The 22,784-nt window shown below is 45.7% G+C and overlaps 3 protein-coding genes across 11 annotated transcripts in view; 2 read left to right on the top strand and 1 right to left on the bottom strand.

Moving 5' to 3' along the window:
• Positions 1–246: 246 nt before the first annotated feature.
• Positions 247–6,612, top strand: Cirop (ciliated left-right organizer metallopeptidase). Its single transcript, XM_085828638.1, has 14 exons — positions 247–532; positions 650–743; positions 1,582–1,633; positions 2,059–2,202; positions 2,510–2,635; positions 2,815–2,899; positions 3,023–3,168; positions 3,258–3,429; positions 3,754–3,823; positions 3,905–4,001; positions 4,091–4,354; positions 4,802–5,031; positions 5,191–5,370; positions 6,102–6,612. Exons 1-14 carry the CDS (start codon positions 247–249, stop codon positions 6,250–6,252), a joined length of 2,097 nt encoding a protein of 698 aa, XP_085684764.1. The 3' UTR covers positions 6,253–6,612.
• A 359-nt stretch (positions 6,613–6,971) lies between these two features.
• On the bottom strand, positions 6,972–12,318 carry CUNH14orf119 (chromosome unknown C14orf119 homolog). 5 transcript variants are annotated; one of them, XM_085828640.1, is made up of 2 exons: positions 11,887–12,318; positions 6,972–7,920 (listed from the first exon to the last, which is right to left on the bottom strand). In XM_085828640.1, exons 1-2 carry the CDS (start codon positions 12,279–12,281, stop codon positions 7,491–7,493), a joined length of 825 nt encoding a protein of 274 aa, XP_085684766.1. In that variant the 5' UTR covers positions 12,282–12,318; the 3' UTR covers positions 6,972–7,490. The 5 variants fall into 5 exon arrangements, with proteins under 5 accessions (XP_085684766.1, XP_029324649.1, XP_021037880.1 ...); XM_029468789.2 differs by having other exon boundaries at positions 11,771–11,967; XM_021182221.3 differs by lacking the exon at positions 11,887–12,318 and adding an exon at positions 11,661–11,872.
• Positions 10,840–22,784, top strand: part of Acin1 (apoptotic chromatin condensation inducer 1) — a 44,933-nt gene continuing 32,988 nt past the window's right edge. For 4 of the 5 annotated variants that reach the window (XM_085828636.1, XM_085828634.1, XM_085828635.1 and 1 more), the window contains exons 1-5: positions 10,840–10,928; positions 11,019–11,845; positions 13,242–13,307; positions 19,035–19,146; positions 19,522–19,641. In XM_085828636.1, coding sequence (XP_085684762.1) covers positions 11,534–11,845; positions 13,242–13,307; positions 19,035–19,146; positions 19,522–19,641 — 610 coding nt within the window. In that variant the 5' untranslated portion in view covers positions 10,840–10,928; positions 11,019–11,533. The remainder of the gene's footprint in view (positions 10,929–11,018; positions 11,846–13,241; positions 13,308–19,034; positions 19,147–19,521; positions 19,642–22,784) is intronic. The other variant, XM_085828637.1, reaches the window with a different exon arrangement.

The raw sequence follows: 22,784 nt of genomic DNA, 5'->3' as shown, positions 1-22,784 counted from the left end.
CAACCCCTGTGGTTCATATCTGACCTCCTAGTGGGAAACTGTGGATTCAGTCAACAAGTTTGAACTCTGCTAAGAACTAGGAGAGTGGTGGACGGGGTGTGGCGAGGTGGGGGGGGGGGGGAGAGAGAGAGAGAGAGAGAGAGAGAGAGAGAGAGAGAGAGAGAGAGAGAGAGAGAGAGAGAGAGAGACAGAAATAAGTGAGCTTGCCGCTGGAGACTGGACCCAAGAAGGCTGAGGAGACACGGAATGAAGATGTGGCGGCTACTCCTCCTTGGGGTGGCCACAGGCAGATGTCTGCATGAGGAGACCCAGAAGTCTGTGCGCCTTCTTAGGCCTCCTTTCTCTCAAATGCCCACCCACTTCCGCTCCTCAATCCTTCCTCTCCCTGGCTCCCATGAGCCTCGACCCCTTAGAATCCAAACCTACTACTCAAGAGCTCCTGTGCCCGGTGAGGCTTGGGATCCTGAGGCGGAAACGCGAGCCCTGGCTGCGGTGACAGAGACCACTCGAAGGATTCAGGGCATCCTAGCAGGTAAGTGAGGATACAGGAAGTATCAGGGAGGGCTGAGGGACCTAAAAGGAGTCCTTCACAGCAAAGGATTTGAACTCGGAGACAATGAGGTGAAGAACCTTGTGCTCGTGTCTTAAGTTCTTCCAGTACAAGGACCTCTGCTTCTGAGTCGAGACCCAGCACAATACTGCCATGCCGTCTGGGGAGACCCAGATACCCCAAACTACCAAAGGTGAGTTTGTCACTGTTAGTGGTTGGGTTTTGGACCCGGGACAAGGGACTGAGGTGCATATTTTACACACCAAAGCAGACCTGGCCTCCAGGCTCTCCCAGCATCCCCCAGTCCCTACCTGCCACACCCTGCCCCCAACTCTGAACTTTCCAACCCAAGGGCTAAGCTGCTTTTTCCCCAGAGGTTCCCCCCTATGTAATCCAGACATTTTTCGCTCTTGATCTCGATCTCTCTCCTCCTCCTCCTCCTCCTCCTCCTCCCTCTCCCTCTCTTACCCCTCCCTTTTCCCATGACGACTTCCCTGGCCTTGGTCCTCGAGGCCAGTGAACTTGCCTGAATGCAGCTTCCCAATAAACCTGCCTCTAATATAATCTAATCTGGCTCAAATTGGCTCATTTCACTGATGGCAGACAAATAACCTATCATTGATGTTGTGTTTTATAAAAAATCCAAGTATGTGTTTTCTAGAGCATGGTATGGTGAGGTGGGAGGGGTGCCTTGGAGGGCCCATGATGAGGCATCCCTTCCCCCTGAGGTGGTGTCAAATAGAGTTTATTTAGGGCATTGAAAGGGGAGTTGAGAGGGAAATAGAGACAGAGAGTGTGGAGGGGGCAGGGACAGGTGGAGGGAGGAGGGGAGAGAGGAAAAGGGGTCAGGAAGAGAAGAGAGTCACAGGGAGAGAGAAGGGACAGAGAGAGGGAGGAGGGGCCAAACAGCTCCTTTTATAGCAAGCCAGGCCTACCAGGCTATTAGGCAGAGCCTAGTAGGAATGCTAGCAATTAATGTCTTCTTCAAAGACATCTATGTCTCCAGCTCACTTCTATCCGTTTTTTGACAGGTGCAGCATCTTGAACCCAGGGTACAAAGGAGAGAGTTGCCTTGGAGCAAAGGTGAGGTTAACTCTCCAGTCTTGGGGATCTGATGGGCTCTAACCTACTTAGACCTCCCCTATACCTCAGCACATAAAAGGACAGATCTCAGATGTGTGGAGTTGTCCTCCTGTCCTGTTCCTCAGAGGAATGCACACTCTATAGTCCCTTTCCAGCCTTGCTCCTCAAAATACATTAAAGCAGAGATCTGGGGGGCCAGGGGGCGGGGGGAGGCTAGAGGCGTAACTCTGCTTTTCGGGTTTTTAAAACTCGGGTTTGAACCTTGCGCATGCTATGAAGGGCTCTGAGTTATAACTACCCATCTAGAAATCTGATTCTAATTGGCTACCCGGAGAGTACTGAGGCAGCCCCGAGATATCTCCATCCTCTTGGTATCTAGTTTCTACCCATCAGCTAAGCTTATACTAGATTTCATTCTCTGACAGATTCCAGATGCCCACCTGCGTGGTTATTCCTTGTGGCCAGAGCATGGTCTGCCCCAGCTAATCCAACCAGATGGCCCCGGAGTCCAAAACGCTGACTTTCTCCTGTATGTGCAGGTTGCCCACACTTCCAAGTGTCACAAAGAGGTGAGGCTCAAAGCTGATGCTCTTTTCCCTTGCTCTGTTGCTCTTAATGTTAATCTTTGCAGAGGGACATGGAAATAGCAGTTTTACTGAAATCCACTTCTTTGGGAGCAGTCTGGAGTAGTCTGATAAAGCTTAACTTGTGTAGGGGCTAAGAATCTTCCAGGCTACCCATGGGTGCTGCCCCAGCAGAACCATATAGAGCCCCTGCTTCCTTTTTTTTTTTTTTTTTTCTTTCCTCAGGAAGATTCCCTCTACCTGTTTTATCTCACTTTCCTTTCCACTCTCCTTTCCCCTGGCCTGTTTGCAGCCCTCTGTCATAGCCTATGCTGCCTGCTGCCAGCTGGACTCAGAAGACAGGCCCCTCGCTGGTACCATCGTCTACTGTGGCCAACATCTCAGAAGCCCAACACTCAGCCATGATGATATTGTCATGGTGACTGCTGCATGCTGAATGGGGGACAGGGCGGGGGGTAGCAGTCTCCCACGAAGTGGGAGAACCTCCTGAGAATGGGAGAGGAGGTGTCCTCATCTCTACGAAGAGCTGGTTATGTGGAAGGGCTCTGGGGTTCTGCTACAAAACCAGACCCTTGCTCAGCAGCCATTTGATCTTAGGCTACACTACATGAACTGCTGCATGCCCTGGGTTTTTCTGGACAGCTCTTCAAGATGTGGCGAGACTGTCCGTCAGGACTCAGTGGTAAATGGAAGGAATGTGGGAATGACCATCCTATGATGTCAACCAGAGGGAGTTCCCTTCCCTACTCCACCCTTCCCTAAGTTTTCCTCTCCTCGTGTTGCCTTCTTCCCTTTTTGAAACCAGCTAGAGAGAATTGTTCTACGAGGAAACAGGTGACCCGGCGAGATGAATGGGGACAATTGCTTCTCACCACTCCAGCTGTCAGCCACAGCCTAGCCAAACACTTGGGGGTGCCTGGGACTTTGCCGGGAGCTCCTTTGGAAGAAAAGGTGAGTGAGAGAGAATAACACCTTGGGATGATGGAAGAAAAGAGGGAGTAGCCCAGCAGCAATCAGCCATTTGCTACCTTACCCAACAGGGCTCTTTGTCTTCACACTGGGAGTCCAGATTACTTCAGGGATCTATAATGACTGCTACCTTCCATGGTGCCCAGCACACTCGACTTGACCCAGTAACCCTTGCTGCCTTTGAAGATTCAGGCTGGTACCAGGTCAACCACAGTGCTGCAGAGGAACTTTTGTGGGGCCAGGGTAAGGAATAAGAGCGAGCTACGCCCAAGTCAGCTTGTTGGGAAGTGAGATAGTCTGAGTCATTTGCTTGCTACTTAGGTATAATTCAAACTGAGCAGAGCTGGTGCAGAAGGATCGCTGCGGTTTCTTTTTTGTTTTGTTTTTTTGTTTTTTTTGTTTTTGAGGCTATGTAGCTCTGCTGTCCTGGAACTCACTTTGCAGACCAGGCTAGCTTGAAACTCTCAGAGCGCCTCTTACTCCCACATGTTAAGATAAAGGCATACCACACTCTGCCCAGCCTGGGCTTTCATCTCCGTGTGCTTTCTTGTCTTATTGCACAAGCAGGCTCTGGTCCAGACTTTGGCCTGGTGAGCACATGCAGGACTGGATCCTCAGACTTCTTCTGCACCGGCAGGTGTGTGCTGAGTGGGCAGGGGACAATACGACTGTCGGTGAACCTAGTGTCAGCTCTGTAGTACCCCTTCCTTCTACACAGTGGCCTGGGCTGTCACTACTTGCACCTGGACAAGGGAAGCTGTGACTCTGACCCAACACTAGAAGGCTGTCGCATATACAAACCCTTAGCCAAAGGGGTGAGTGCACCACGGAAGAGACAGGGCAGGCCCAAGAGGTGTCAACCTCTCCGGCATCACGCTGTTCTATCCTTTTCTCTGAACCACAGAGTGAATGCTGGAAGGAAGAGAACGGACTCCACACCAGAGCGGAGAACCCCCACGGGGAGATCTACCATATGCACAGCCGCTGCTTCCTTGCCAACCTTACCTCCCAAGTGCTCTCCAAACACACCAGCCAACCCTCAACAGCGCCGTATCTTGAAGATCCCACAGGCTGTTGCTATTTACATCAGTGCACCCACAAGGGAGCCTACGAGGTGCAAGTGGAGGGATCACCGTGGATCCCCTGCCTTCCGGGGAAGGCTGTTCAGGTGAGAATTTTATGAGTAGTCAGGCAGGAAAGTTGGTTAATATTTGGCTGGCAATTACTGTTTAGCTTCTTTAGAGTCTTACTCTGTAGTCCAGGCTGGCTCAGAATTAACTATATAGCCCAGGTCAACTTCAAACTTTTGACAACCCTCCTGCCTTAGCCTCTCGTATACTGGGATTACTGTCATGAACCACCAAGCCTAATGTACAGCTGGCTTTTTGAAATGTCTTATTCTTATCCTATTTATGCATTTACTCAGCAGTGCTGAGGATCAACCCTGGGGCACTCACTAAGCTGCACTCTCTGGCCCTGGCCAACCTTCCTTTCTTCCTTTCCTTCTTCTTCCTCTCCTTAGCCCATGACTGGTCAAGCATATGCCATTTTCCTTAGACAGTAGCCCTAAGCAAGTAACTGACTCTGTGGCCTGTACCGTGCTATTCTCTTACAGATCCCTGGCTACGACGGTCTTCTCTACTGTCCCCAAGGCCGGCTGTGTCTGAGGGATGAAGGTGCCAGTGCTGCCACCACTCAACCAATGAGCTTTACCACCCAAGACCTGCTATCCCAGCTGTCTCTAAGGTTCACGGGGACCCCAGGCCACTCTCTGGGGAAAGGACAGAGAGAAGAGCTTGCTGAGGTCGTTCTGCAGGCTCTGGTGATGAGAGCTGGCACTAGCAGGTAAAGGGAGAGTCCCACCTACTTAGACAGTGGGCCGCAGAGTCCTCGGGTGCTTTCTCTCGCACCCTGTTTATCCATCCGACTCTGGAGCCTACGCTTACCTCTTCAGATGCTCTCTCTTCAGCACTCCTCCGCTATGAGATGCCAATGTCTGCTCAGGTGTTATTTCCACAGCCCGACCATCACCACCAGCTTGGTGTTCACTGTGAGTATGTGGAAGTCTCCTGGCTGCCAAGGGCCTTCCGTTGCTATGCTACACAGGACCCTGACCCTGACCCTACAGAAGAAACCCCTCCAAGTACACCATGGAGAAGCCATCTTTACCACAGACTACAGCAAGTAAGATTGTGTCCCAAATAGTAAACTTTGTCATTTGAATCCCTGCTGTGCAGACAACTGAAATGGTATTTGAGAAGCATGCACTTGTGTGTCAGGTAGTGTAGACAGGCTGATGTATATCAGCAAACAGATGCCAACATTACCTTAGGTCCACTCAACAGTAATAGGGCCCCATCCCTAGAACTTAGGGATTTCAGTTGTCTTGGCTTTGGTTTTTGTTCTTGAGGGGGAAGGGTTAACATGGGGCCTCACTGTGTAGACCTGTCTAGCCTAGAACTTACTGTAGTAAGTTACACGTATGCTAAGTTACCTACTGTAGAGCAGGCTAACCTTGAACTCACAGAGATCCTTCGGCATCCTCCCCATTTATTCTTTTATTTTTTGAGCACTAGACTGACACCTCGAATTTACTATACAGCTGAGGATGATCTTGAAGGTCTAATCCCCTGCCTGTGGAGTACTGGGGTCATATTGTAATTGTGCCATCATGCCTCTCTCAAACAGCATTCAGGGAATCTAGCTAACAAAAGTCTCTTCCCATTATCTGGCCCTCACTACCATCAGGGATTTCAGTACCTGAAGCTACTGGAGAGTTGGACCTTAGTCCTATCCCTACACTTTGGGTCTTACCTTCCCTTTCACTGGTTTGTCTGCTCTAGTGCTTGATCCAAACGGTCTCACTTCCATGCTGAGCACCACTACAGGACAAACAGTGTTTTTTACATTCCTAGGCTGTGGACTTCCTTGGACCATAACCCCTCTATGACTGAGCTACTTCTGTCCACTGGATTCTGCCTTCTGGTGCTAATTCTGGTGGGCGCACTGGGAACTTTGGCTTACCAGAAACGGGCTACGCTCCAAGTGGCACCATCTACCACTTAACCATCACAAGAGCTACATGGCACAAGAGATCAGATTAAGATAAAGCAGTCATGATGCCACTCTGCCGGATGCCAGACAGCAAGAGGGCTCACTGAGTAAAGTCCTTCACCTGTGCGGATTCCCAAGGAGCCACAGTGTGGAGAAAACCAGCTCTGCAAGCTGTCCTGACCTGTACGCGTGCGCGGTGGCTCACGGGCACTCACACATAGATGCACATGCACACGGTCAGAGTTGCTCTTATAGAGACCCAAGCACCAACACTGGTGGCTCACAACCTTCCATAACTGTAGTTCCAGGGGATCCGACATCCTAGTCTGACCTCTGTGGGCACTAGCATGTACATGGTACATACATATAGCATACAGGCCCTCACACACACATGTAGATATAAATAAAAAGTCGTCTGGATGGGAAACCCTACTTATTTTAAACCCTGTTCTACTTTCTTCAGAATTCGTCTTGGCTAGGTTATCAGCTTTGTAATAGCTTTGCCATGTATAACATGTGGAGTCTCACGGTGAAGGTCCAGTCTGTATTTGGATACCCTCTCCCCTAAATCAACAGGCTGATTTGTGAATGTGCTGCAGAGCAACAGCAGAGCAGGAACACTTGCCCCTAGCCCCAAGGACGCCGAGGACGCTTTAGAAAAGACTGCCCCTATTTAATACTCATCTGACTTGCGTTGCTGCTCCGAGTCAAACAATGTGAATCACCAGTAATTATTTCTTCCTCTCAATTTTCCTTAATTTTATTAAATCATCGCTGGGAAATCCAGCAGTGGGGAAATAACATAATTATGCTAGAGTTGAGTAAATGTGGCAAAACAGCCCCATCTGGGCCCGCTGTTGGCTTGAGTTACAAGATACTGGTCCCTTTAGTTATAGTAACAAAAGCAGTCATTAAATTCTTGAGACTTAGACATCTCCTGTAAATAATCAGATTTGCTACAATGGGAGCGAGTCCAGGTGACATACCACTAGGGTAAAAACAGTGCTAGCTTTCAACAGGAAGTTCATGCAAAAAAAAAAAAAATTTTTTTTTTTAAGGCAGGGTCTCGCTTTGTAGTGCTGGCTGGCCTGGAACTTGCTATGTAGACCAGGCTGCCTCCCGAGTGCTGGAATAAAAGGCGACCACTACCTTGACAGTTCAGGTGAATCTTTAAGTGACACACTTGCACTGAATCATCACTATAGTCATGGTGTGGTCACACGTCATTCTCTTCTTGATTTGAATGCCTGTCAGTCCTTACCAGCAGTAGCAGCCACTGCTTGGTAAAACTTCGCCACGAAATCTGGCTCACTGACCTCCAGCTGCCTGACAAATTCATTGCGCTCCTGCTCAGCCCAACCTCGAAACCACTGATCCCAAAGACGTAGCTGACACTCAAAGATACACGGTGGTCGATTTGCTGCAGACATACTGAGCTGCTCCAGAGCATCCAGCAGTGGCTGTAGCTTTCCCGGCACTGCCTTAGCTACCAGGTCCTGTAGAAAACGTTCCCTCTGGGGACCTGACCAACTGGCAAACCAGTGAAGAATACACTTCATCTCCTGGGAAGTGATGTAAGACATTGGAGGAGGGGAAGAGCTGGCAATGTCATCAGGCACTGAAGGTAACACAGAAGGGAAGCAAGGTGGCCCTGATGTGGAAGACGATTCCAGTGACATCCTGGAAAAAACAAAGCTCTGTTAATACACTCTCTGGCAGAGAACAGCCAAAACATAACCTCATAAGCAATAACCCCTACTGCACCCAATCAGCATCGGCCAATTCAATCTATAGGAAAACAACAGGACCCTTTCTTAGGGTAGGACTTAACTATGTATGTGTAGCCCCAGACTGGCTGGGAATTTGGTCCTCCTGCTTCAGCTTCTTGAAAATTGGGGTTACAAATGCATTAAACCACACCCACACGGAAGAAGATCTGTTATTTTTATTTCTATACAATTACCTTAGGGAAGTCACCCAAGAATAACTTCACTTGGTATCTGCCAGCCTTATTTCCTTTTCAACACCACTGCCCTAAGTCAGGTGTGGCGGCTCAGATCTATAATCCCAGCGGGTAAAAGCTGGGATGAGGGACTGCCAAGAATGAGAAGCCAGCTTGGACTACATAGGAACAAAGTAAATTCCAGGCCAGTCTAGTCTACAGAGTGAGGCTCTATCTCAAAACAACAGAAGAACAAAGAACGCAAGCCAGGCATGGTGGCACATATGGCAGACCTGCTGGAGGCAGAAGTATCAGGAATTAGAAGATCAGTCTCAGTTACATTGTTGTTCCAGGCCAGCCTGAGACAAAAACAAAACAAAACAAAAACTCTACCTGACCACTGTTCCTTGTGGCCTTTGTTCTAGCACATTAACTTTTATTTGCTTTTATTTGAAGCTAAATTTATTCACATGCTGGAAGTTTTTTCCATCAGTCTCTTCTAGGATGTCTTTTCTTCTTTGCAGCCTCCTCTTCTGGCTTAGGAACAGCTCCTTTTCAGTGAGGAACATTCCAATGTGGCAGACAAGCTCCCGTGAGTTTATCTGACCCTGTTTTGTGTGTTTTGCTCTGGCTATTGTCAGTGACCACAGAATCTATAGCACAACCTGGAAGTTCAGCATTTTCAAGCATGGGTAGCAAAAAGCCAACTCTTCCACCAATCATATGTCTAGACCTACTGCTTATTGTTGGCACACTTAACAACTCTACTGCTATACTGCCTACAAATCACACACTGCTTCTTTAAAGGGACACCTTTTAGATGCTGGATGGCTTTCTAAGTACACACAGCCTTGATGGCCTTGGCAATTTCATAGGTGACAGACACCTGAACGTCTTGGTTTGAATGATTTGGGGGCAGAGGTTTCTGCACCAAGAGAAGAGTAATTATTTTCACAGTTACTTCCAGTCTTAGAGAAAAATCTCACAGGCCTCAAATTCAAGATTCTCCTGCCTCAGCCTTGAAGTGTTGTTGGTGTTACAGACTGCAGGCTTGCCACCTACCTATAGTCTCTCTCCCCACATCCCTTCTGATTTTAAGAGTCAGTCTGAACTGTGAAATGTCACCACAGCACTTCTGTGATGCTAGCGATTCACTTTCTAGTCTCCAGAACCCGCACATCAAGTGACTTGAAACCACCTGTAGCTTCAGCTCCTGACCTGAACTTTGAACTCTGTGAGACAGGCACATACCCACAGACAGACACACATATACACAAAATAATAAAAACCAGCCAGATGGTGGTGAAGCATGCCCTTAACCCCAGCACTTGGGAGGCACCCACAAGCAATCTCTAATCATAGCCAGCCTGGTCGACAGAATGAGTTCTAACACAGCCAGGGCTACACAGAGAAACCCGGTCTTGAAAAGAACCAAACACATAATAAGGTAAGGCAAGCAGCTGAGGCAACCTGGGTAGCACAGTAAGAACTGATCACAAGCCACACAGAAAACACATTTCTTGCTTGCTCTCTCTCTAAAATTAAAGTGTGCAGCTTTTTAAACTTTGGTACAAGCAACTGGCCCCAACAGTTTGTTCCACAGTTACAGTGTGTGTGTGTGTGTGTGTGTGTGTGTGTGTGTGTGTTGGAGAGGAGACATGATGCAAGAATCCTCTGTGCAATATGTACACAGTCTCTGAAATCTGTTAAAAAAATTTATGTTCTATGACCCCCTTATTAAATTCTGTACTACACCAGTAAACTTTAGAGCAGGCTAAGTCTTGTCTCAAATAAAGTAGCAGAAAATCAGAAGCCACACTAACTTTTTTAAGGTTCTGAAAAAAATGCCTTTGCTTTCTTGACTTGGCCTAAAAAGTGTGCTATTGATGCACATCTTTGAACAGTTTTCCTTAATGGTTTATACCTGCAAGGGCCACTGATTTTGCATTATGGATGCAAATGTAAGCCAACTTATTCCAAAATGTTTTCGCCCTACAGTTTGTCTCTCCAACAACGAAAACCTTCACCTCTCTATGACCTTAATTACTACTGCTGTTCCTACCTCTCCAAGTTGGAAGATTTGTATCGACAAAGAATAGAATCCCTAAACGTCAGTTCTAAGTCCCGGTTCAGGGTGACTGCCAGTTTCAAAGTGGCTCTACAGAGAGAAGCTTCTCCTAAAACTCCTCTTTTTCAGAGAAAGGTAATTTTTAACCCAGGGTCTTGCTACATGGCTTCCATGGTTATTGTCATTAATAAACTCAAAGACCTGATTTTTCTTTTTCCCACGTAGGAAACCGCAGGTCTCTTATTCCTTAGCCCCACAGGACAAAGTATTTCTTACAACCGAATGGCCGGGATATAGAAGATGGGGAACCACAGAGACTTCGCCAGGAAGCAGGAGGGATCCCCAAAAACCTGCAGACTCAAGTCTCATCTGGCCTAGGAGAGACTTCTTTTCCTCTTACCTCCCTTTTCCCCTTGGAAGACGCCCAGAGATCACAAGAGTCCTTCAGCTCCTGCTCCAACTCTCCGAGCCTCTTCCATGTTTCCTGAAAACCCGAAGCCGAGCCAGCCCCCAGTAACCCACGCACTTCCGGTCCGGAACCAGCCCCAAATACCCAAGTGCCCCAGCGCCCCGGCCCCCCTAAACGTCAGTTCTAAGTCCCGGTTCAGGGTGACTGCCAGTTTCAAAGTGGCTCTACAGAGAGAAGCTTCTCCTAAAACTCCTCTTTTTCAGAGAAAGGTAATTTTTAACCCAGGGTCTTGCTACATGGCTTCCATGGTTATTGTCATTAATAAACTCAAAGACCTGATTTTTCTTTTTCCCACGTAGGAAACCGCAGGTCTCTTATTCCTTAGCCCCACAGGACAAAGTATTTCTTACAACCGAATGGCCGGGATATAGAAGATGGGGAACCACAGAGACTTCGCCAGGAAGCAGGAGGGATCCCCAAAAACCTGCAGACTCAAGTCTCATCTGGCCTAGGAGAGACTTCTTTTCCTCTTACCTCCCTTTTCCCCTTGGAAGACGCCCAGAGATCACAAGAGTCCTTCAGCTCCTGCTCCAACTCTCCGAGCCTCTTCCATGTTTCCTGAAAACCCGAAGCCGAGCCAGCCCCCAGTAACCCACGCACTTCCGGTCCGGAACCAGCCCCAAATACCCAAGTGCCCCAGCGCCCCGGCCCCCAGGTCCGGAGATAGCCGAATATCTCCGATTATGGGTATGCCAGATTCGAGGGCTTCCGAAGAGATTCGATTCAAAGCCCCGGCAAGCCGAAAACAAACGAGCCTGCAAGACAGATGGGAGGGGCCAGCCGCTAGGTAGATGGAAAAAGCCGATTGGTACCGATGTGGGGACGGAAACGACCGAACAGCTCCGGAGAAACCCGGGGAATTCTGAGCGGTAATAGAGGGGTAGACTATGGCAGTGGGCGGGGCCAATCCGGTCCGTTCGAAGGGCGTTGGCGGAAATTACCGAAGATGCCCGAAGCCGTCGGGACGGACCCGAGTACCTCACGCAAGATGGCGGAGCTGGAGGAGGTGACTCTGGACGGGAAGCCTCTTCAGGCTCTGCGGGTGACCGACCTGAAGGCCGCACTGGAGCAGCGAGGCCTAGCCAAGAGCGGGCAGAAGAGTGCACTGGTCAAGCGGCTCAAAGGGGTGAGAAGTCAGCGTTGCCGAGGTGTCGGAGGGGAGCGGACCCGGTAGAGACGAGTCTCCGCCGCGGCGCAGGCGCAGTGTCCGGGCTCGGCGCGAGCTCTCTCAGGCCGCCAGCGCGAGCCTGCAGATCCACGCGCACGGTGGTTGGTGTGGCTGGCGCTGGGATAGAGATAACGCCGGTTCCCGCCTTAACGGCAGCGGCGCGAGCCCAAAATGGGAGGGTGCGCGCTACTCTCCCGGAGTGTCTTAAGCTCCTTCCTTCTTCCCCCACCCCCTCCTTGTTTGTGTCTGTGTTGTCGGCGCATGCGCTGCAGAAGGAGTTAAATCCCTCTACAACCACCGGTGTGGCTGGCCTTAAGGGGGCGAGCAGGGCTGGGTCCGAGTTAGGGATACAGTTGGGCGGATGGGGTTGCTGTCTATGTCTGCAGTAGGACATTTGTGATAGGGTAAAAAATGTCCGCTCGACTAGATTAAGACCTTAGGTGAACGGAAACCTTGATAGAAGGACTTGGTTAGAGACGGGTGTCTAATTTATAGGGAATCGAGCAGCAGTCTGGATAAGAATTTGGTGGCTATTGGTACGAGAGGTGAGACAGATTACTTTAGGCTGGGGATTTTGTGTTGGTTTGAGTAGTGAGGGTGAGCTTGTCGGGAAGTACACGTACCGTGTATCGGCTTGGTGTAAATGGAGGGAAAGAAGGTGAGCTGAACTAGTGTTATTAGAGTTCATTAGCATACGTGACTCGTAATACAGATGGGGACTCGGTCAGTTCAGGGTTTGAGTTGACAGACCGTTGCTTATCCCGAAGCTGACAGTTTGTGGGTGGGTGTGGATTAGGTCAGACCACGGGTTACAAGGTCTGAGGTTAGTTTCTCTGTGAAATTTTTAATACATTTTATTTGTCCGGGTGTGACACTGCTGGAAGTTGTGCAAGTTCACTTAAGTAGTTTTTAGTTCTGAAAAACTAATCAAATAATAGTCAAATCCAAATTAGCCTCTTGTTGGTTTTATGTGATTTGAAACTTGTTCTGAGTACTTGGGATATTTTTTTGCCTCTATTACCGGATTTAGAAGTGGCTCCTAGTCAAAATTGCAGACAATAATAGAGATTCTAGTTCCGATTCTGTCATTTTTGCTGATTTTTGTGACATAGCCAGGTCACTGATTCTTTGTGTGCCTGTGTTTTACATTTGGGAGCAGTAACCATGGCTACCTTTAAGAGACTTATGAAGATGAATGAGAACAGTATTAATAAAGGGCTTTTAGTCTCGGTGAAAGGAATATAGTATAAATGTATATTTAAGTAATTGAATGAGAAGGCTGTGGGAGAGGTAGACCTGGATTGCGTTTTTGTTCCCCCTCCCGGTTTCTGATTTTTGCTCTTCTTTATACCAGGCTCTAATGCTAGAAAATTTACAAAAACACTCAACACCCCATGCTGCATTCCAGCCAAATTCACAGGTAAGAGAAAAGGTTTGTTTAGATATAATGGGCTATTTGGATACTATAGAGACTATAGTAAGTAAATGGAAAGACATTGCGTTGTTTTCCATGTTTATCAGAAGCAGTATTTTCTTAAACTATTTTTATTGCAAGTGATCTCATACTAGACAGTTGCTGTCTTTTTTTTTTTTTAAGGTTTATTTTTATTTTATGTGTATGGGTGATTTGCCTCCCAGTGGGTGCCCACAGAGGCCAGAAGAGGATGTCAAATCCTCTGGAACTGGAGTTACAGACAGCCGTGAGCCACCATATGGGTGCAGAATTGAACCTGGGTCCTCTATAAAAGCAACCAGGGCTCTTAACCATTGAGCCATCTCTCCAGCCCTCAGACAGTTGAATTCTAATCAACCTCAATTTTGTAAAAAGACATGGAGTTTAAAACCCTCAAAGGAGCTCTAGGTGAATTTTGAATTCTTGGAGTGGAGTGTATCAAAGATATGACTCTGATTAAATGTGCCACAAGAATCTGAAGTCACTTGCCATCAGTTTGGGGGACAGTTGTCTTTGAATATAGGTGTAACAAAATACTTTTCATCAAGAACTTTTTTGATAGTTTTATTTTAAAGAATTGGAAACCTTATTAGTAAACCCCTAGTTCTAGGACTAACTGCTTGACAGTCTGTAGTTTCTCTTGAACATCTTTAACACTTGGAGACTTAACACTTGGAGGCCTTTGTGTCTCCACCTGTAATGGGAAGAGTAGCCTGACTTAGGTCATGGCTTTTATAACTACTCTGCCGGTTTGTCTTAGGAAAAAACTTTCTTCTAAGAGTTTGTGCAGAAATGTTTTTGTTGTTGTTGTCCTTGTTGTAAAGTTGAAACAGAGTATCTCTATGTAGCCAGAATGGCTGAGCACTCAAGCTATTTTATCTTCAGACTCAGGGCAGTCCCCTGCCCAGCTTCCCTAGTGCTGGTGTGATGGGCTTGTGCTCCATCCCCCAGGTTTCTACAAATGTTTTATTTTGAAGACATTATCGTATAGTTAAAAACAAAATACAAGTTTCTACACTATATCATCTTGTAGGGCGTTTTTCAGCTTTTAAACCCTTCGTTTAATGTGTCACACACTTAAAGGAAAATGCATTGGTGTGGGCCCAGGACACTGGAAAAGGTGCTTCCTGTTCCCTAATCCTTCATTCAATTCTAGGCCCATCATCTAGTCAGCTCTGGGAGGTTACACAGCGTTAAAAAGCTACCTAAGGGCCGGGAGAGAGAGCTCAGTGGTCAAGAGTGCTTGTTGCTCAAAGACTCAAACCAGAGCTCAAGATCTCAGCACTCTGTCAGCTGGCTCACACACACCTGTAGCTACAGTTCCATGGGATCTAATGTCCCCTCGGTTCCTGAGCATATGACTGAGCACACAAACACAAGCATGCACTCACAGACACATGTACATACACACATAAATGAAGCTGAGAAGATGACTCGGTAGTTAAGAATACTTGTTTTTATAGCGGTTGCCCTTTATAGAGGACCCAGGTTTGGTTCCCAGCACCCACATGGTGGCTCACAGACATCCATAACTCCAACTCCAAAGTATCCTATATCCTCCTCTGCTATAGGCACACACATATCCATGCAGTTAAAACATTCAGGCATGTAAAATAATCTTTAAAAACCAATTAAGAAAAAACCGAAGATACTCCAGTCATAGTTGTATTTTGGATTGCACTTTAGACTGTGAGGTTTCACTTGTATCAACAAAGGTTTTGCAGCAAATACACTTGTTTTCTCAGACTTATAATCCACATTTTGTCTGTGGCCATTGGCTACTAAGGGACTTACTGTAAGGGAAATAAGTATTTCCTGCTAGATAGAGACTATGACAGAAGACACGGGAAGTATTGGATTGGCTTCATTTCTGAAGGTCTATAGGCATGTAAGGACTTAAGGAGGAGAGGTTGTGACAAGAAAGCTGAAGGACAAAGAGTGATGTCTACACCCTACAGAAAGGGGCACAGGGGTAACCCTGGTCTGGCTGCTCTGGAATTCCTGTCTCTGCCTCCGGTGCTGGGATTAAAGCATGGGCCATAACTAACCTGGCATGCTGGAGGTTTCTTTTTACTCAAACAAAACAAAACGGTTGAGCTTTAGAGTTTTTGAGGCAGGGACTTAGCTTGTAGCTCAGGCTGGACTCAAACATATGGCAGTTTTCTAGCCTCAGCTTCTCTGGTGTGATTGCAGGCATAAGCCATATGTACCCCCCTTTCTGTGGTTTATTTTGTTTAATTTTTAATGGAAGTGGAGTTACAAGTCTCTCAAGTATTAATATATGTTCCTTTCCTTTGTCTCTTGATTTTATGTATTTAAATAGTTTTTTATATTTATTTATATTTTATGCATATATTGGTTATGCCTGCAATTGTGTATATGCACCATGTTTATGCCTGGTCCCCCCAGGGGTCAGAAACAGGCATTGGATACCTGGAATTGTAGTTAGCAGCCACTACATACTGGGATTCAAACCCAGGTCCTCTGTAAGAGTGAGCAGCCGGTGCTCTTAACCACTGAGCCATCTCTCTATCCCTGCACTTGATCTTTTGAGATTCATGACAAAATGTTTTTCTGGGTTGGTGAGCTTGATCTTTTTGGAGAAACCAGTACTTTTTTCTTCTCAGATTTCCTTATTTTTTAAAATTTGTTTCAGATTTATTTATTGTTTGTATGAGTGTTTTACCTGCATGAATGGGTGTGTGCTATGTCAGTGCCTGCTGCCCACAGGGCTCGGAAGAAAGTGTCAGATGCCCTGGAACTGGAGTTACAGGCGGTTGTGAGCTACTGTATGGAATCTGGGAACCAGACCTGGGTCTTCTGCAAGGACAAGTGTTGCTTCTCTCTGCTGATTCTTCTCTCTAGCACTTAATCTTTTTTTGAGACTGAAACTCACTATGTAGCTCTTAATAGTCTGGAACTCACTGTATAGACCAGACTGACCCAGAACTCACAGAGATCTACCTGCTTCTGCCTCTCTGGTGCTGAGATTAAAGCTATGTACCATCTCAACTCTTCTCAATTTTGACAAAAATAGTACATTATTTTTAGATAAATAATAATAAAACATTTAAATAAAAAGGCATAATTCAGCCTGAGGATAAAGCACTCTTCAAGCGCTCGTGCGCGCACACACACACACACACACACACACACACACACACACAGAGGTGGGAGTTGATGATATGACATGGGAGACAGGGTCCATTGTGGTAGCACACCTGTACTACTCAGACTAGGGTGCTGATGCCAAAGGATTGCAAGTTTGAAGCCAGCCTAGACTGTAGGGATACCTTTTTTCTAAAAGATGCATAATCCCTAAAATTCTTTATTCTTCAGGTTACTTGTGTACTAACATCAATCCTTGGATTGAATATTTTGAATAAAATAGTAATATATAAAATAGTAATATATTCTTTTTGCCATAGTGCTGTTGTTGTAACCTTTTTTTTTTTTTTTTTTAACTTTATCTGCATTTATTTTATGCTGAATTTATTCCCGGGCCATGAGTTTTTGTTTCCTCAGTTTCTTCTGGGATATCTTTTTCTTCTGTGCAACCTCCTCTTCTGGCTTTGGAACGATCTGTTCCTTCTCAGTGAGGATCATCTCAATGTGGCAGGGGGAGCTCACGTATGGGTTAATCCGCCATGAGCTCTGTGGGTTCGTCGGCACATCTTAGGTCTCTTGTTCACCTGGATGTGTTCAATGACTAGAGAATCTACGTCTAAACCCTTAAGTTCAGCATTCCTCTCTGCAGTTTTAAGCATGTGCAGCAAAAATTCAGCACTCTTTTTTAGCCACCAACCCTATGTCCAGCCCCACTGTTTGGCCTGGGCGCACCTACCGACTCCACCATTATACCGCCGGAATGGCACACATTGCTTCTTTAAAGTGACATCCTTCAGATACTTGGTGGCTTTGCACTTGATGGCCTGGGCAGTTTCCCGGGTGTGAACACGAAGGTTTGAACCTTTGATTTGCATGATTTTGTGGGGTTTTCTGGGTCAAGAGGGTAGCAAACCATCTTGGCAGGTGACCTCTGGCAGCTCAGAGGAAGAGGATTCTGACCTTTAATATAGGAACAGCTTAGAAAAAGCCTTTAGCTGGCCATTGATGGTGCATGTCTTTATTCCCAGTACTGGAGATGCAGATGCAGGCAGATCTCTGAGTTTGAGGCCAGTCCAGCCTGCAGAGCTAGTTTTAGGACAGCCCAGACTACACAGAGAAACTGTCTTGAAAAGTATTAAAAAAAAAAAAAAAAAAAAAACCCAAAGACAGACAGACAGAAAGACAGAAAGAGCCTTCCAAGAGTTGTATTTCTTGGGTTGAGATAACATGGAGTAGACTTGCTCCATGGAATTTCTCTCTTTCTTTGGTATACTTTCTTAGATGGTTTTCTTTTTTTTTTATAATCTCTAGCTAAAGAGTAAAGTCTTATATGTTTAGAAGCTATCAGATTTTATTGTTTATAAAATTATTTAAATTCATGTTTCTTTATAAGGTAATTTGTCTTTTTTACTTTTACTAAAGTGTTTTGTAGTCTTATTTATTTATTTGGTTTTTTCGAGACAGAGTTTCTCTGTATAGCCCTGCTGTCCTGGAACTCACTTTGTAGACCAGGCTGGCCTCGAACTCAGAAATCCACCTGCCTCTGCCTCCCAAGTGCTGGGATTAAAGGCATGCGCCACCACCACCCGGCTGTAGTTATTTTTAATTTAATTTAATTTAGTTCTATTTTTGGGCTTTTCAAGACAGCGTTTCTTTGTGTAGCCTTGACTGTCTTTGAATCTCTGTGTAGACCAGGCTGGATTCAAACTCACAGAGATGTGCCTGCCTCTGCCTCCTGAGTACTTGGGACTAAAGGTGTGTGCCACCACCACATAGCTTTATTTTACATTTTTTTAAATGAGTAAAAATTTTAATGACTTATTTTAATTTTATGTGTGTTGGTGTTTTGCCTGCATTCGTGTTTGTGTGAGGATATTGGATCCCCTGGGACCTGAGGAATTACAGGCCTTTGTGAGCAGACATGGGTGCTGAGAATTGAACCCAGGTCCTCTAGAAGAGCAACTCAAGAGGGGCTCTTAACCGCTGACCCATCTCTCCAGCCCTCATAATTATTTTTAAAACATTTGAACATATCAAACTTAAATTTGTGATAGGCATTCTAAAGATTCTTTTTCTTTTAAAGATGGGGTGGGGTTGCTGGAGCAATGGCTCAGTCATTAAAGAGCACTGGCTGCTCTTCCAGAGGACCCAGGTTTGAGTCTTAGTACCCAATACTTTACATAGGTGATGCATAGACACACCTACAACCAAAACACTCGAGACACATAAATAAATAAAAAAGCTTTCATTAATTCAAAATAACTTTATTATAAAGAACTTTCAAATAAAAATATTGTGTGCCTGAATTAACCAGACCCAAAGTATGTCCATGACATGAGTTTCTCTGGTTAGAATAGCCATTCTGACGTCCTGGGGCTTTCACATTGCTTGGACTGGGTGCGCATATTTTTATGCACATATCCATGACAAAAACAAAATATAGAACCAAAAATCTATGGCAGGGTTTAGACTAGAAAAACAGCTTTGCATCTTATTTTATGACCCAAGTATCCTTTACCTGCATTGAGATCTTTTCAATCACCTCGTGGTTGCCCTTAGATTTCTCATCCCGATTTCTCTACACAGATCGGGGAGGAGATGAGCCAGAACAGCTTCATAAAGCAGTATCTGGAGAAGCAGCAGGAGCTACTTAGGCAGCGCCTGGAACGGGAAGCTCGGGAGGCTGCGGAACTTGAAGGTAAGCCCAAATTGTCACTTCTAACAAGGTCTATGTTTTCATTTCTGTCACCAAGTAGATGAGTCTAACTAATTCCAGGAAGAGGTCAGGGAAGACTGTTGCTCATTTGCTTTTCGTATTTTGTGAAGCCAGATGAGTTACAGTTTAACTTTGTCAGGGAGAGAGATGCTCCATTTGAGCCTGAGAAGAGGAGGAGTTAGAAATAAGTCGTGGCCCCCTTTGGATGAGGGAGAGCATAGCTCCAGGGAGGCTTTCTTTTTCACTGTATGTGTGTGTCTGTGTGTTTGACTGTGCCGCCATCCTTTACTGCTGTGGAGTTCCCACATGCTGAGCACTTCACCCCCTCCCTGCCCCGACCCAATGTGTACTTTGCAGAGGCCTCAGCTGAGTCGGAGGACGAGATGACCCATCCTGAGGGAGTGGCTTCCCTGCTGCCTCCTGACTTTCAGAGCAGCCTGAACAGACCAGAGCTGGAGCTCAGCACACATTCGCCCCGTACGTATCTCCCTCTCCACTGCGCTGTTTGTCAAGCCTGCGTAGTTGGTGGGGGAGGTAGTGATGCCTCCTTTCATGCTAAGCCTCCATGAAAGTCTGAGGAGAATTCTGTGAAACTGATATTTGGCGTCTGATTTTAGAGAAAGTATGTCCTCTTTGGAATGTGGTTTTGCTAACATGTTAATTGCTTGGTGTCTTAGAGGTCAGTATGATTTCTCTATACCTCTTCAGCCTTTTATAGCTCTGAATTTAGCGAGTCATGGCTTATTTCATGTACTTGTTGTGTGTATATATCTAGTCACCACCACTTCCATATTTGACATCTACTGTTTCTTTTTTTTAGATTTATTTATTTTATGTATGTGAATACACTGTACCTGTCTTCAGATACACCAGTAGAGGGCATCAGATCTCATTACAGGTGGTTGTGAGCCACCATGTGGTTGCTGGGAATTGAACTCAGGACCTCTGAAAGAGCAGTCAGTGCTCTTAACCCTTGAGCCATCTCTCCAGCCCGGACATCTACTGTTTCATTGTTCAACAATTTTTAATGTGTTTATGTATGAGTGCTCTGTTTGCATGTATGGCTACATGCCAGAAGAAGAGGGTATCAGATCCCACTATAGATAGTGTGAACTACCACATGACTGTTGGGAATTGAACTCAGTCAGTACCTCTGCAAGAGCAGCCAGTGCTCTTAAGTGCTGAGCCATCTCTCCCACCCTCAACAAATTTTTACTATATGTCTGGTACATACCAGGTATGTGTTAGACCCCAGGATATACTAGAGAATAAGATGTCTGCCATAAAGAGACTGGCAGTCCAGTAGGTAAATGAACACTGATAAAATGATTGTGTAATTACAGTTATGCTAAGTACTGTTAAAGACAGTGCTGGATTTTATAAATGTAAAGAGCTCTATATAATTGGTTCAAGCAAGATTATTATAAAACTATTAGGTGCCTAATTTTCCATAGTATCTCATGTAAAAGGCTGTAAATATAGCCTTTGTCATCTGGAAAGACTTCAAATTTGTTTTGCTTATTTTTCACAAGGTCTCAATATATAGCCCTGGAGACTGGGTTGGCCTTAAACACAGAAAGCAAGCTACCTGCCTCAGCCTCCTTAGTGCTGCGATTAAAAGCATGTGCCACTCACAAAATGAGGGTTTTCAAGGCATTGTATATGTGTAATAGTGGACATTAGGTCAGTGTAGTTAAGGCAATGTGTAAATGAACAAATATTTTCGATTGTCAATACAACCAACAGTTGGTTATCAGGAACAACAGTTCCTCCTCCATACTTAATACTTTCAGAATATATATGTTTTCAGTTCTTTTGATTAGCATGTAATTCCTAGAAAGGATTAATTTTTTTGGAGATATTTATTGGAGAGAGAGACATTTTATATGAGGTTAAAAGAAAATGAAGGTCTTTTAAGGCTAATTTCAAGATCTTAGATTAGTTAATGTCTGTATTTCTTGATCCTAGTCTGAGTCCTTGAGGGAAATTTTTGAAAATTGTTTTATTATTTTTGTTTGTATAAGTAGTATTTGCCTGTGTATATAAATATGCATTACATATATGTCTGGTGCCTAGGGGAACTTATAAGAGGATATTAGATGCCCTGGAATTGGAGTTCTAGGTAGTTGTGAACTGACATGTGGATGTTAGGAACTGAACCTGGAGCCTCTGTAAGAGCAGTAAGTGTTCTTAACTACTGAGCTACCACCACTTTTTTATCTATCTATCTATCTATCTATCTATTTATTTATTTGAAACGGTCTCATATAGTCTAGTCTGGCTTCCAGTTAACTAAGAAACCAGAAATTGCCTTAAACTACTGACCTTCCTGCCTCAGCTTCCCAATTTGTAAGTTGTAGATGCTCCATCACATCCTCCTTTATTCAGTTAGGGATCAAAGCCAGGGCTTCCTGCATGGTGGGTAAGCAAGCACTCTACCAGCTGAGCTATAGCCCTAACTGAAAATTCTGTTGATAATAAGTGTTCCTTCTCTTTTTTTTCCCCCTTTGTGTATGGATCAAACCCAGAGCCTTGTACATGCTAGGCAGGTGTGTCTGAGTGTTTTGCCTTTGTGTATGTCTGCACTACCTGTGTGCCTCGTGTCCATAAGGCCAGAAGTTGTCTGATCCCCTGAACTGAAGTTACAGACAGTTGTGAGCCGCCATGTGGGTGCCAGGAATTGAGCTCGCTTCTCTGGAAGAGCAGCCAATTCTCCTGACAACTGAGCCATCTCTCTAGCACACCTCCCCCTGCTCCATTTGTCTGCGGGGGAGGGGAGCATGGTGGGTGTGGAGAGGGAGAACATGCATGCCACAGAACATGTATGGCTGTCAGAGGGCACCTCTCTCCTTCTGCCATGTGGATCCTGGAAATTGAACTCAGGTCATCAGGCTTCGTCTTAGTACCTTTATCTTCTTCAGCCATCTTACTGGCTACAAACAATTCTTTTTATGGTGTGTGTGTGTGTGTGTGTGTTGCCAGCTCCCCTGGATGCTAAAGTTAACACTGACAACCCTGGAATGACTGAAGCGCTCTTCAGAGACCTCGCTTTTCTGCAGATAGGGAAGGAGTAGGATGCTCCCTTGACCCACTCTGCCCTCACTGCTCTGCTGTCCCCAGATCAGAAAGCCAGGAGGAAAGAGGGTGCTCTATTATAAATGAATTACCGTCATTCTCAAATAAATGTCATGAGAATATGTGTTCAGTTCCTGTTATAGACATATCTTCTTATGTCTGTTGGTGAAGAGAATAAGTAAAACTTTAAAATGGTAGATAGTAAGTACATGACAAATGATACACATAACATACTGTAGGATAGTTTTAAGATTTTTATTTATTTTTTTTAATTATGTGTATCTGTGTGGGTCTGTTCACAGGAGTGCATTGGGTCCCTGGAGCTGGAATTACAGGTGTTTGAGCCACCTAACATGGATGCTGGGGACCAAACTAGGGTTCTCAGGAAGAGTGGCACATGCTCTTAGCCACTGAGTCATCTCCTTAGCCTTCTACCATGGGATATATTTTTTTTAATTGCATTTGTTTAGTGTGTGTGTGTGTGTGCGCGCGCGCACCAATGCCAAGATCCATATATGGAGATCAGACAGCAACTTAAGTTTGCT

The sequence above is a fragment of the Mus caroli genome, unplaced genomic scaffold (assembly GCF_978045245.1).
Source record: "Mus caroli unplaced genomic scaffold, Mus_caroli_1 scaffold_12, whole genome shotgun sequence".
Lineage (NCBI taxonomy): Eukaryota > Metazoa > Chordata > Mammalia > Rodentia > Muridae > Mus > Mus caroli.
The sequence above is the reverse complement of the archived record's forward strand: the minus strand, read 5'-3'. Positions and strand labels throughout refer to the sequence as shown.

Bases quoted from the DNA above. Each gene is read 5' to 3' on its own strand.
- Cirop (XM_085828638.1), top strand. From the start codon at position 247: ATGAAGATGTGGCGGCTACTCCTCCTTGGGGTGGCCACAGGCAGATGT. The intron at 744-1,581 runs GTGAGTTTGTCA...GTTTTTTGACAG, and splicing joins GATACCCCAAACTACCAAAG to GTGCAGCATCTTGAACCCAG. The intron at 2,900-3,022 runs GTAAATGGAAGG...TTTTGAAACCAG, and splicing joins CTGTCCGTCAGGACTCAGTG to CTAGAGAGAATTGTTCTACG.
- CUNH14orf119 (XM_085828640.1), bottom strand. From the start codon at position 12,281: ATGTCCTACTGCAGACATAGACAGCAACCCCATCCGCCCAACTGTATC. The intron at 7,921-11,886 runs GTCCGCTCCCCT...TGTTTTTTCCAG, and splicing joins CGGAGACTCGTCTCTACCGG to GATGTCACTGGAATCGTCTT.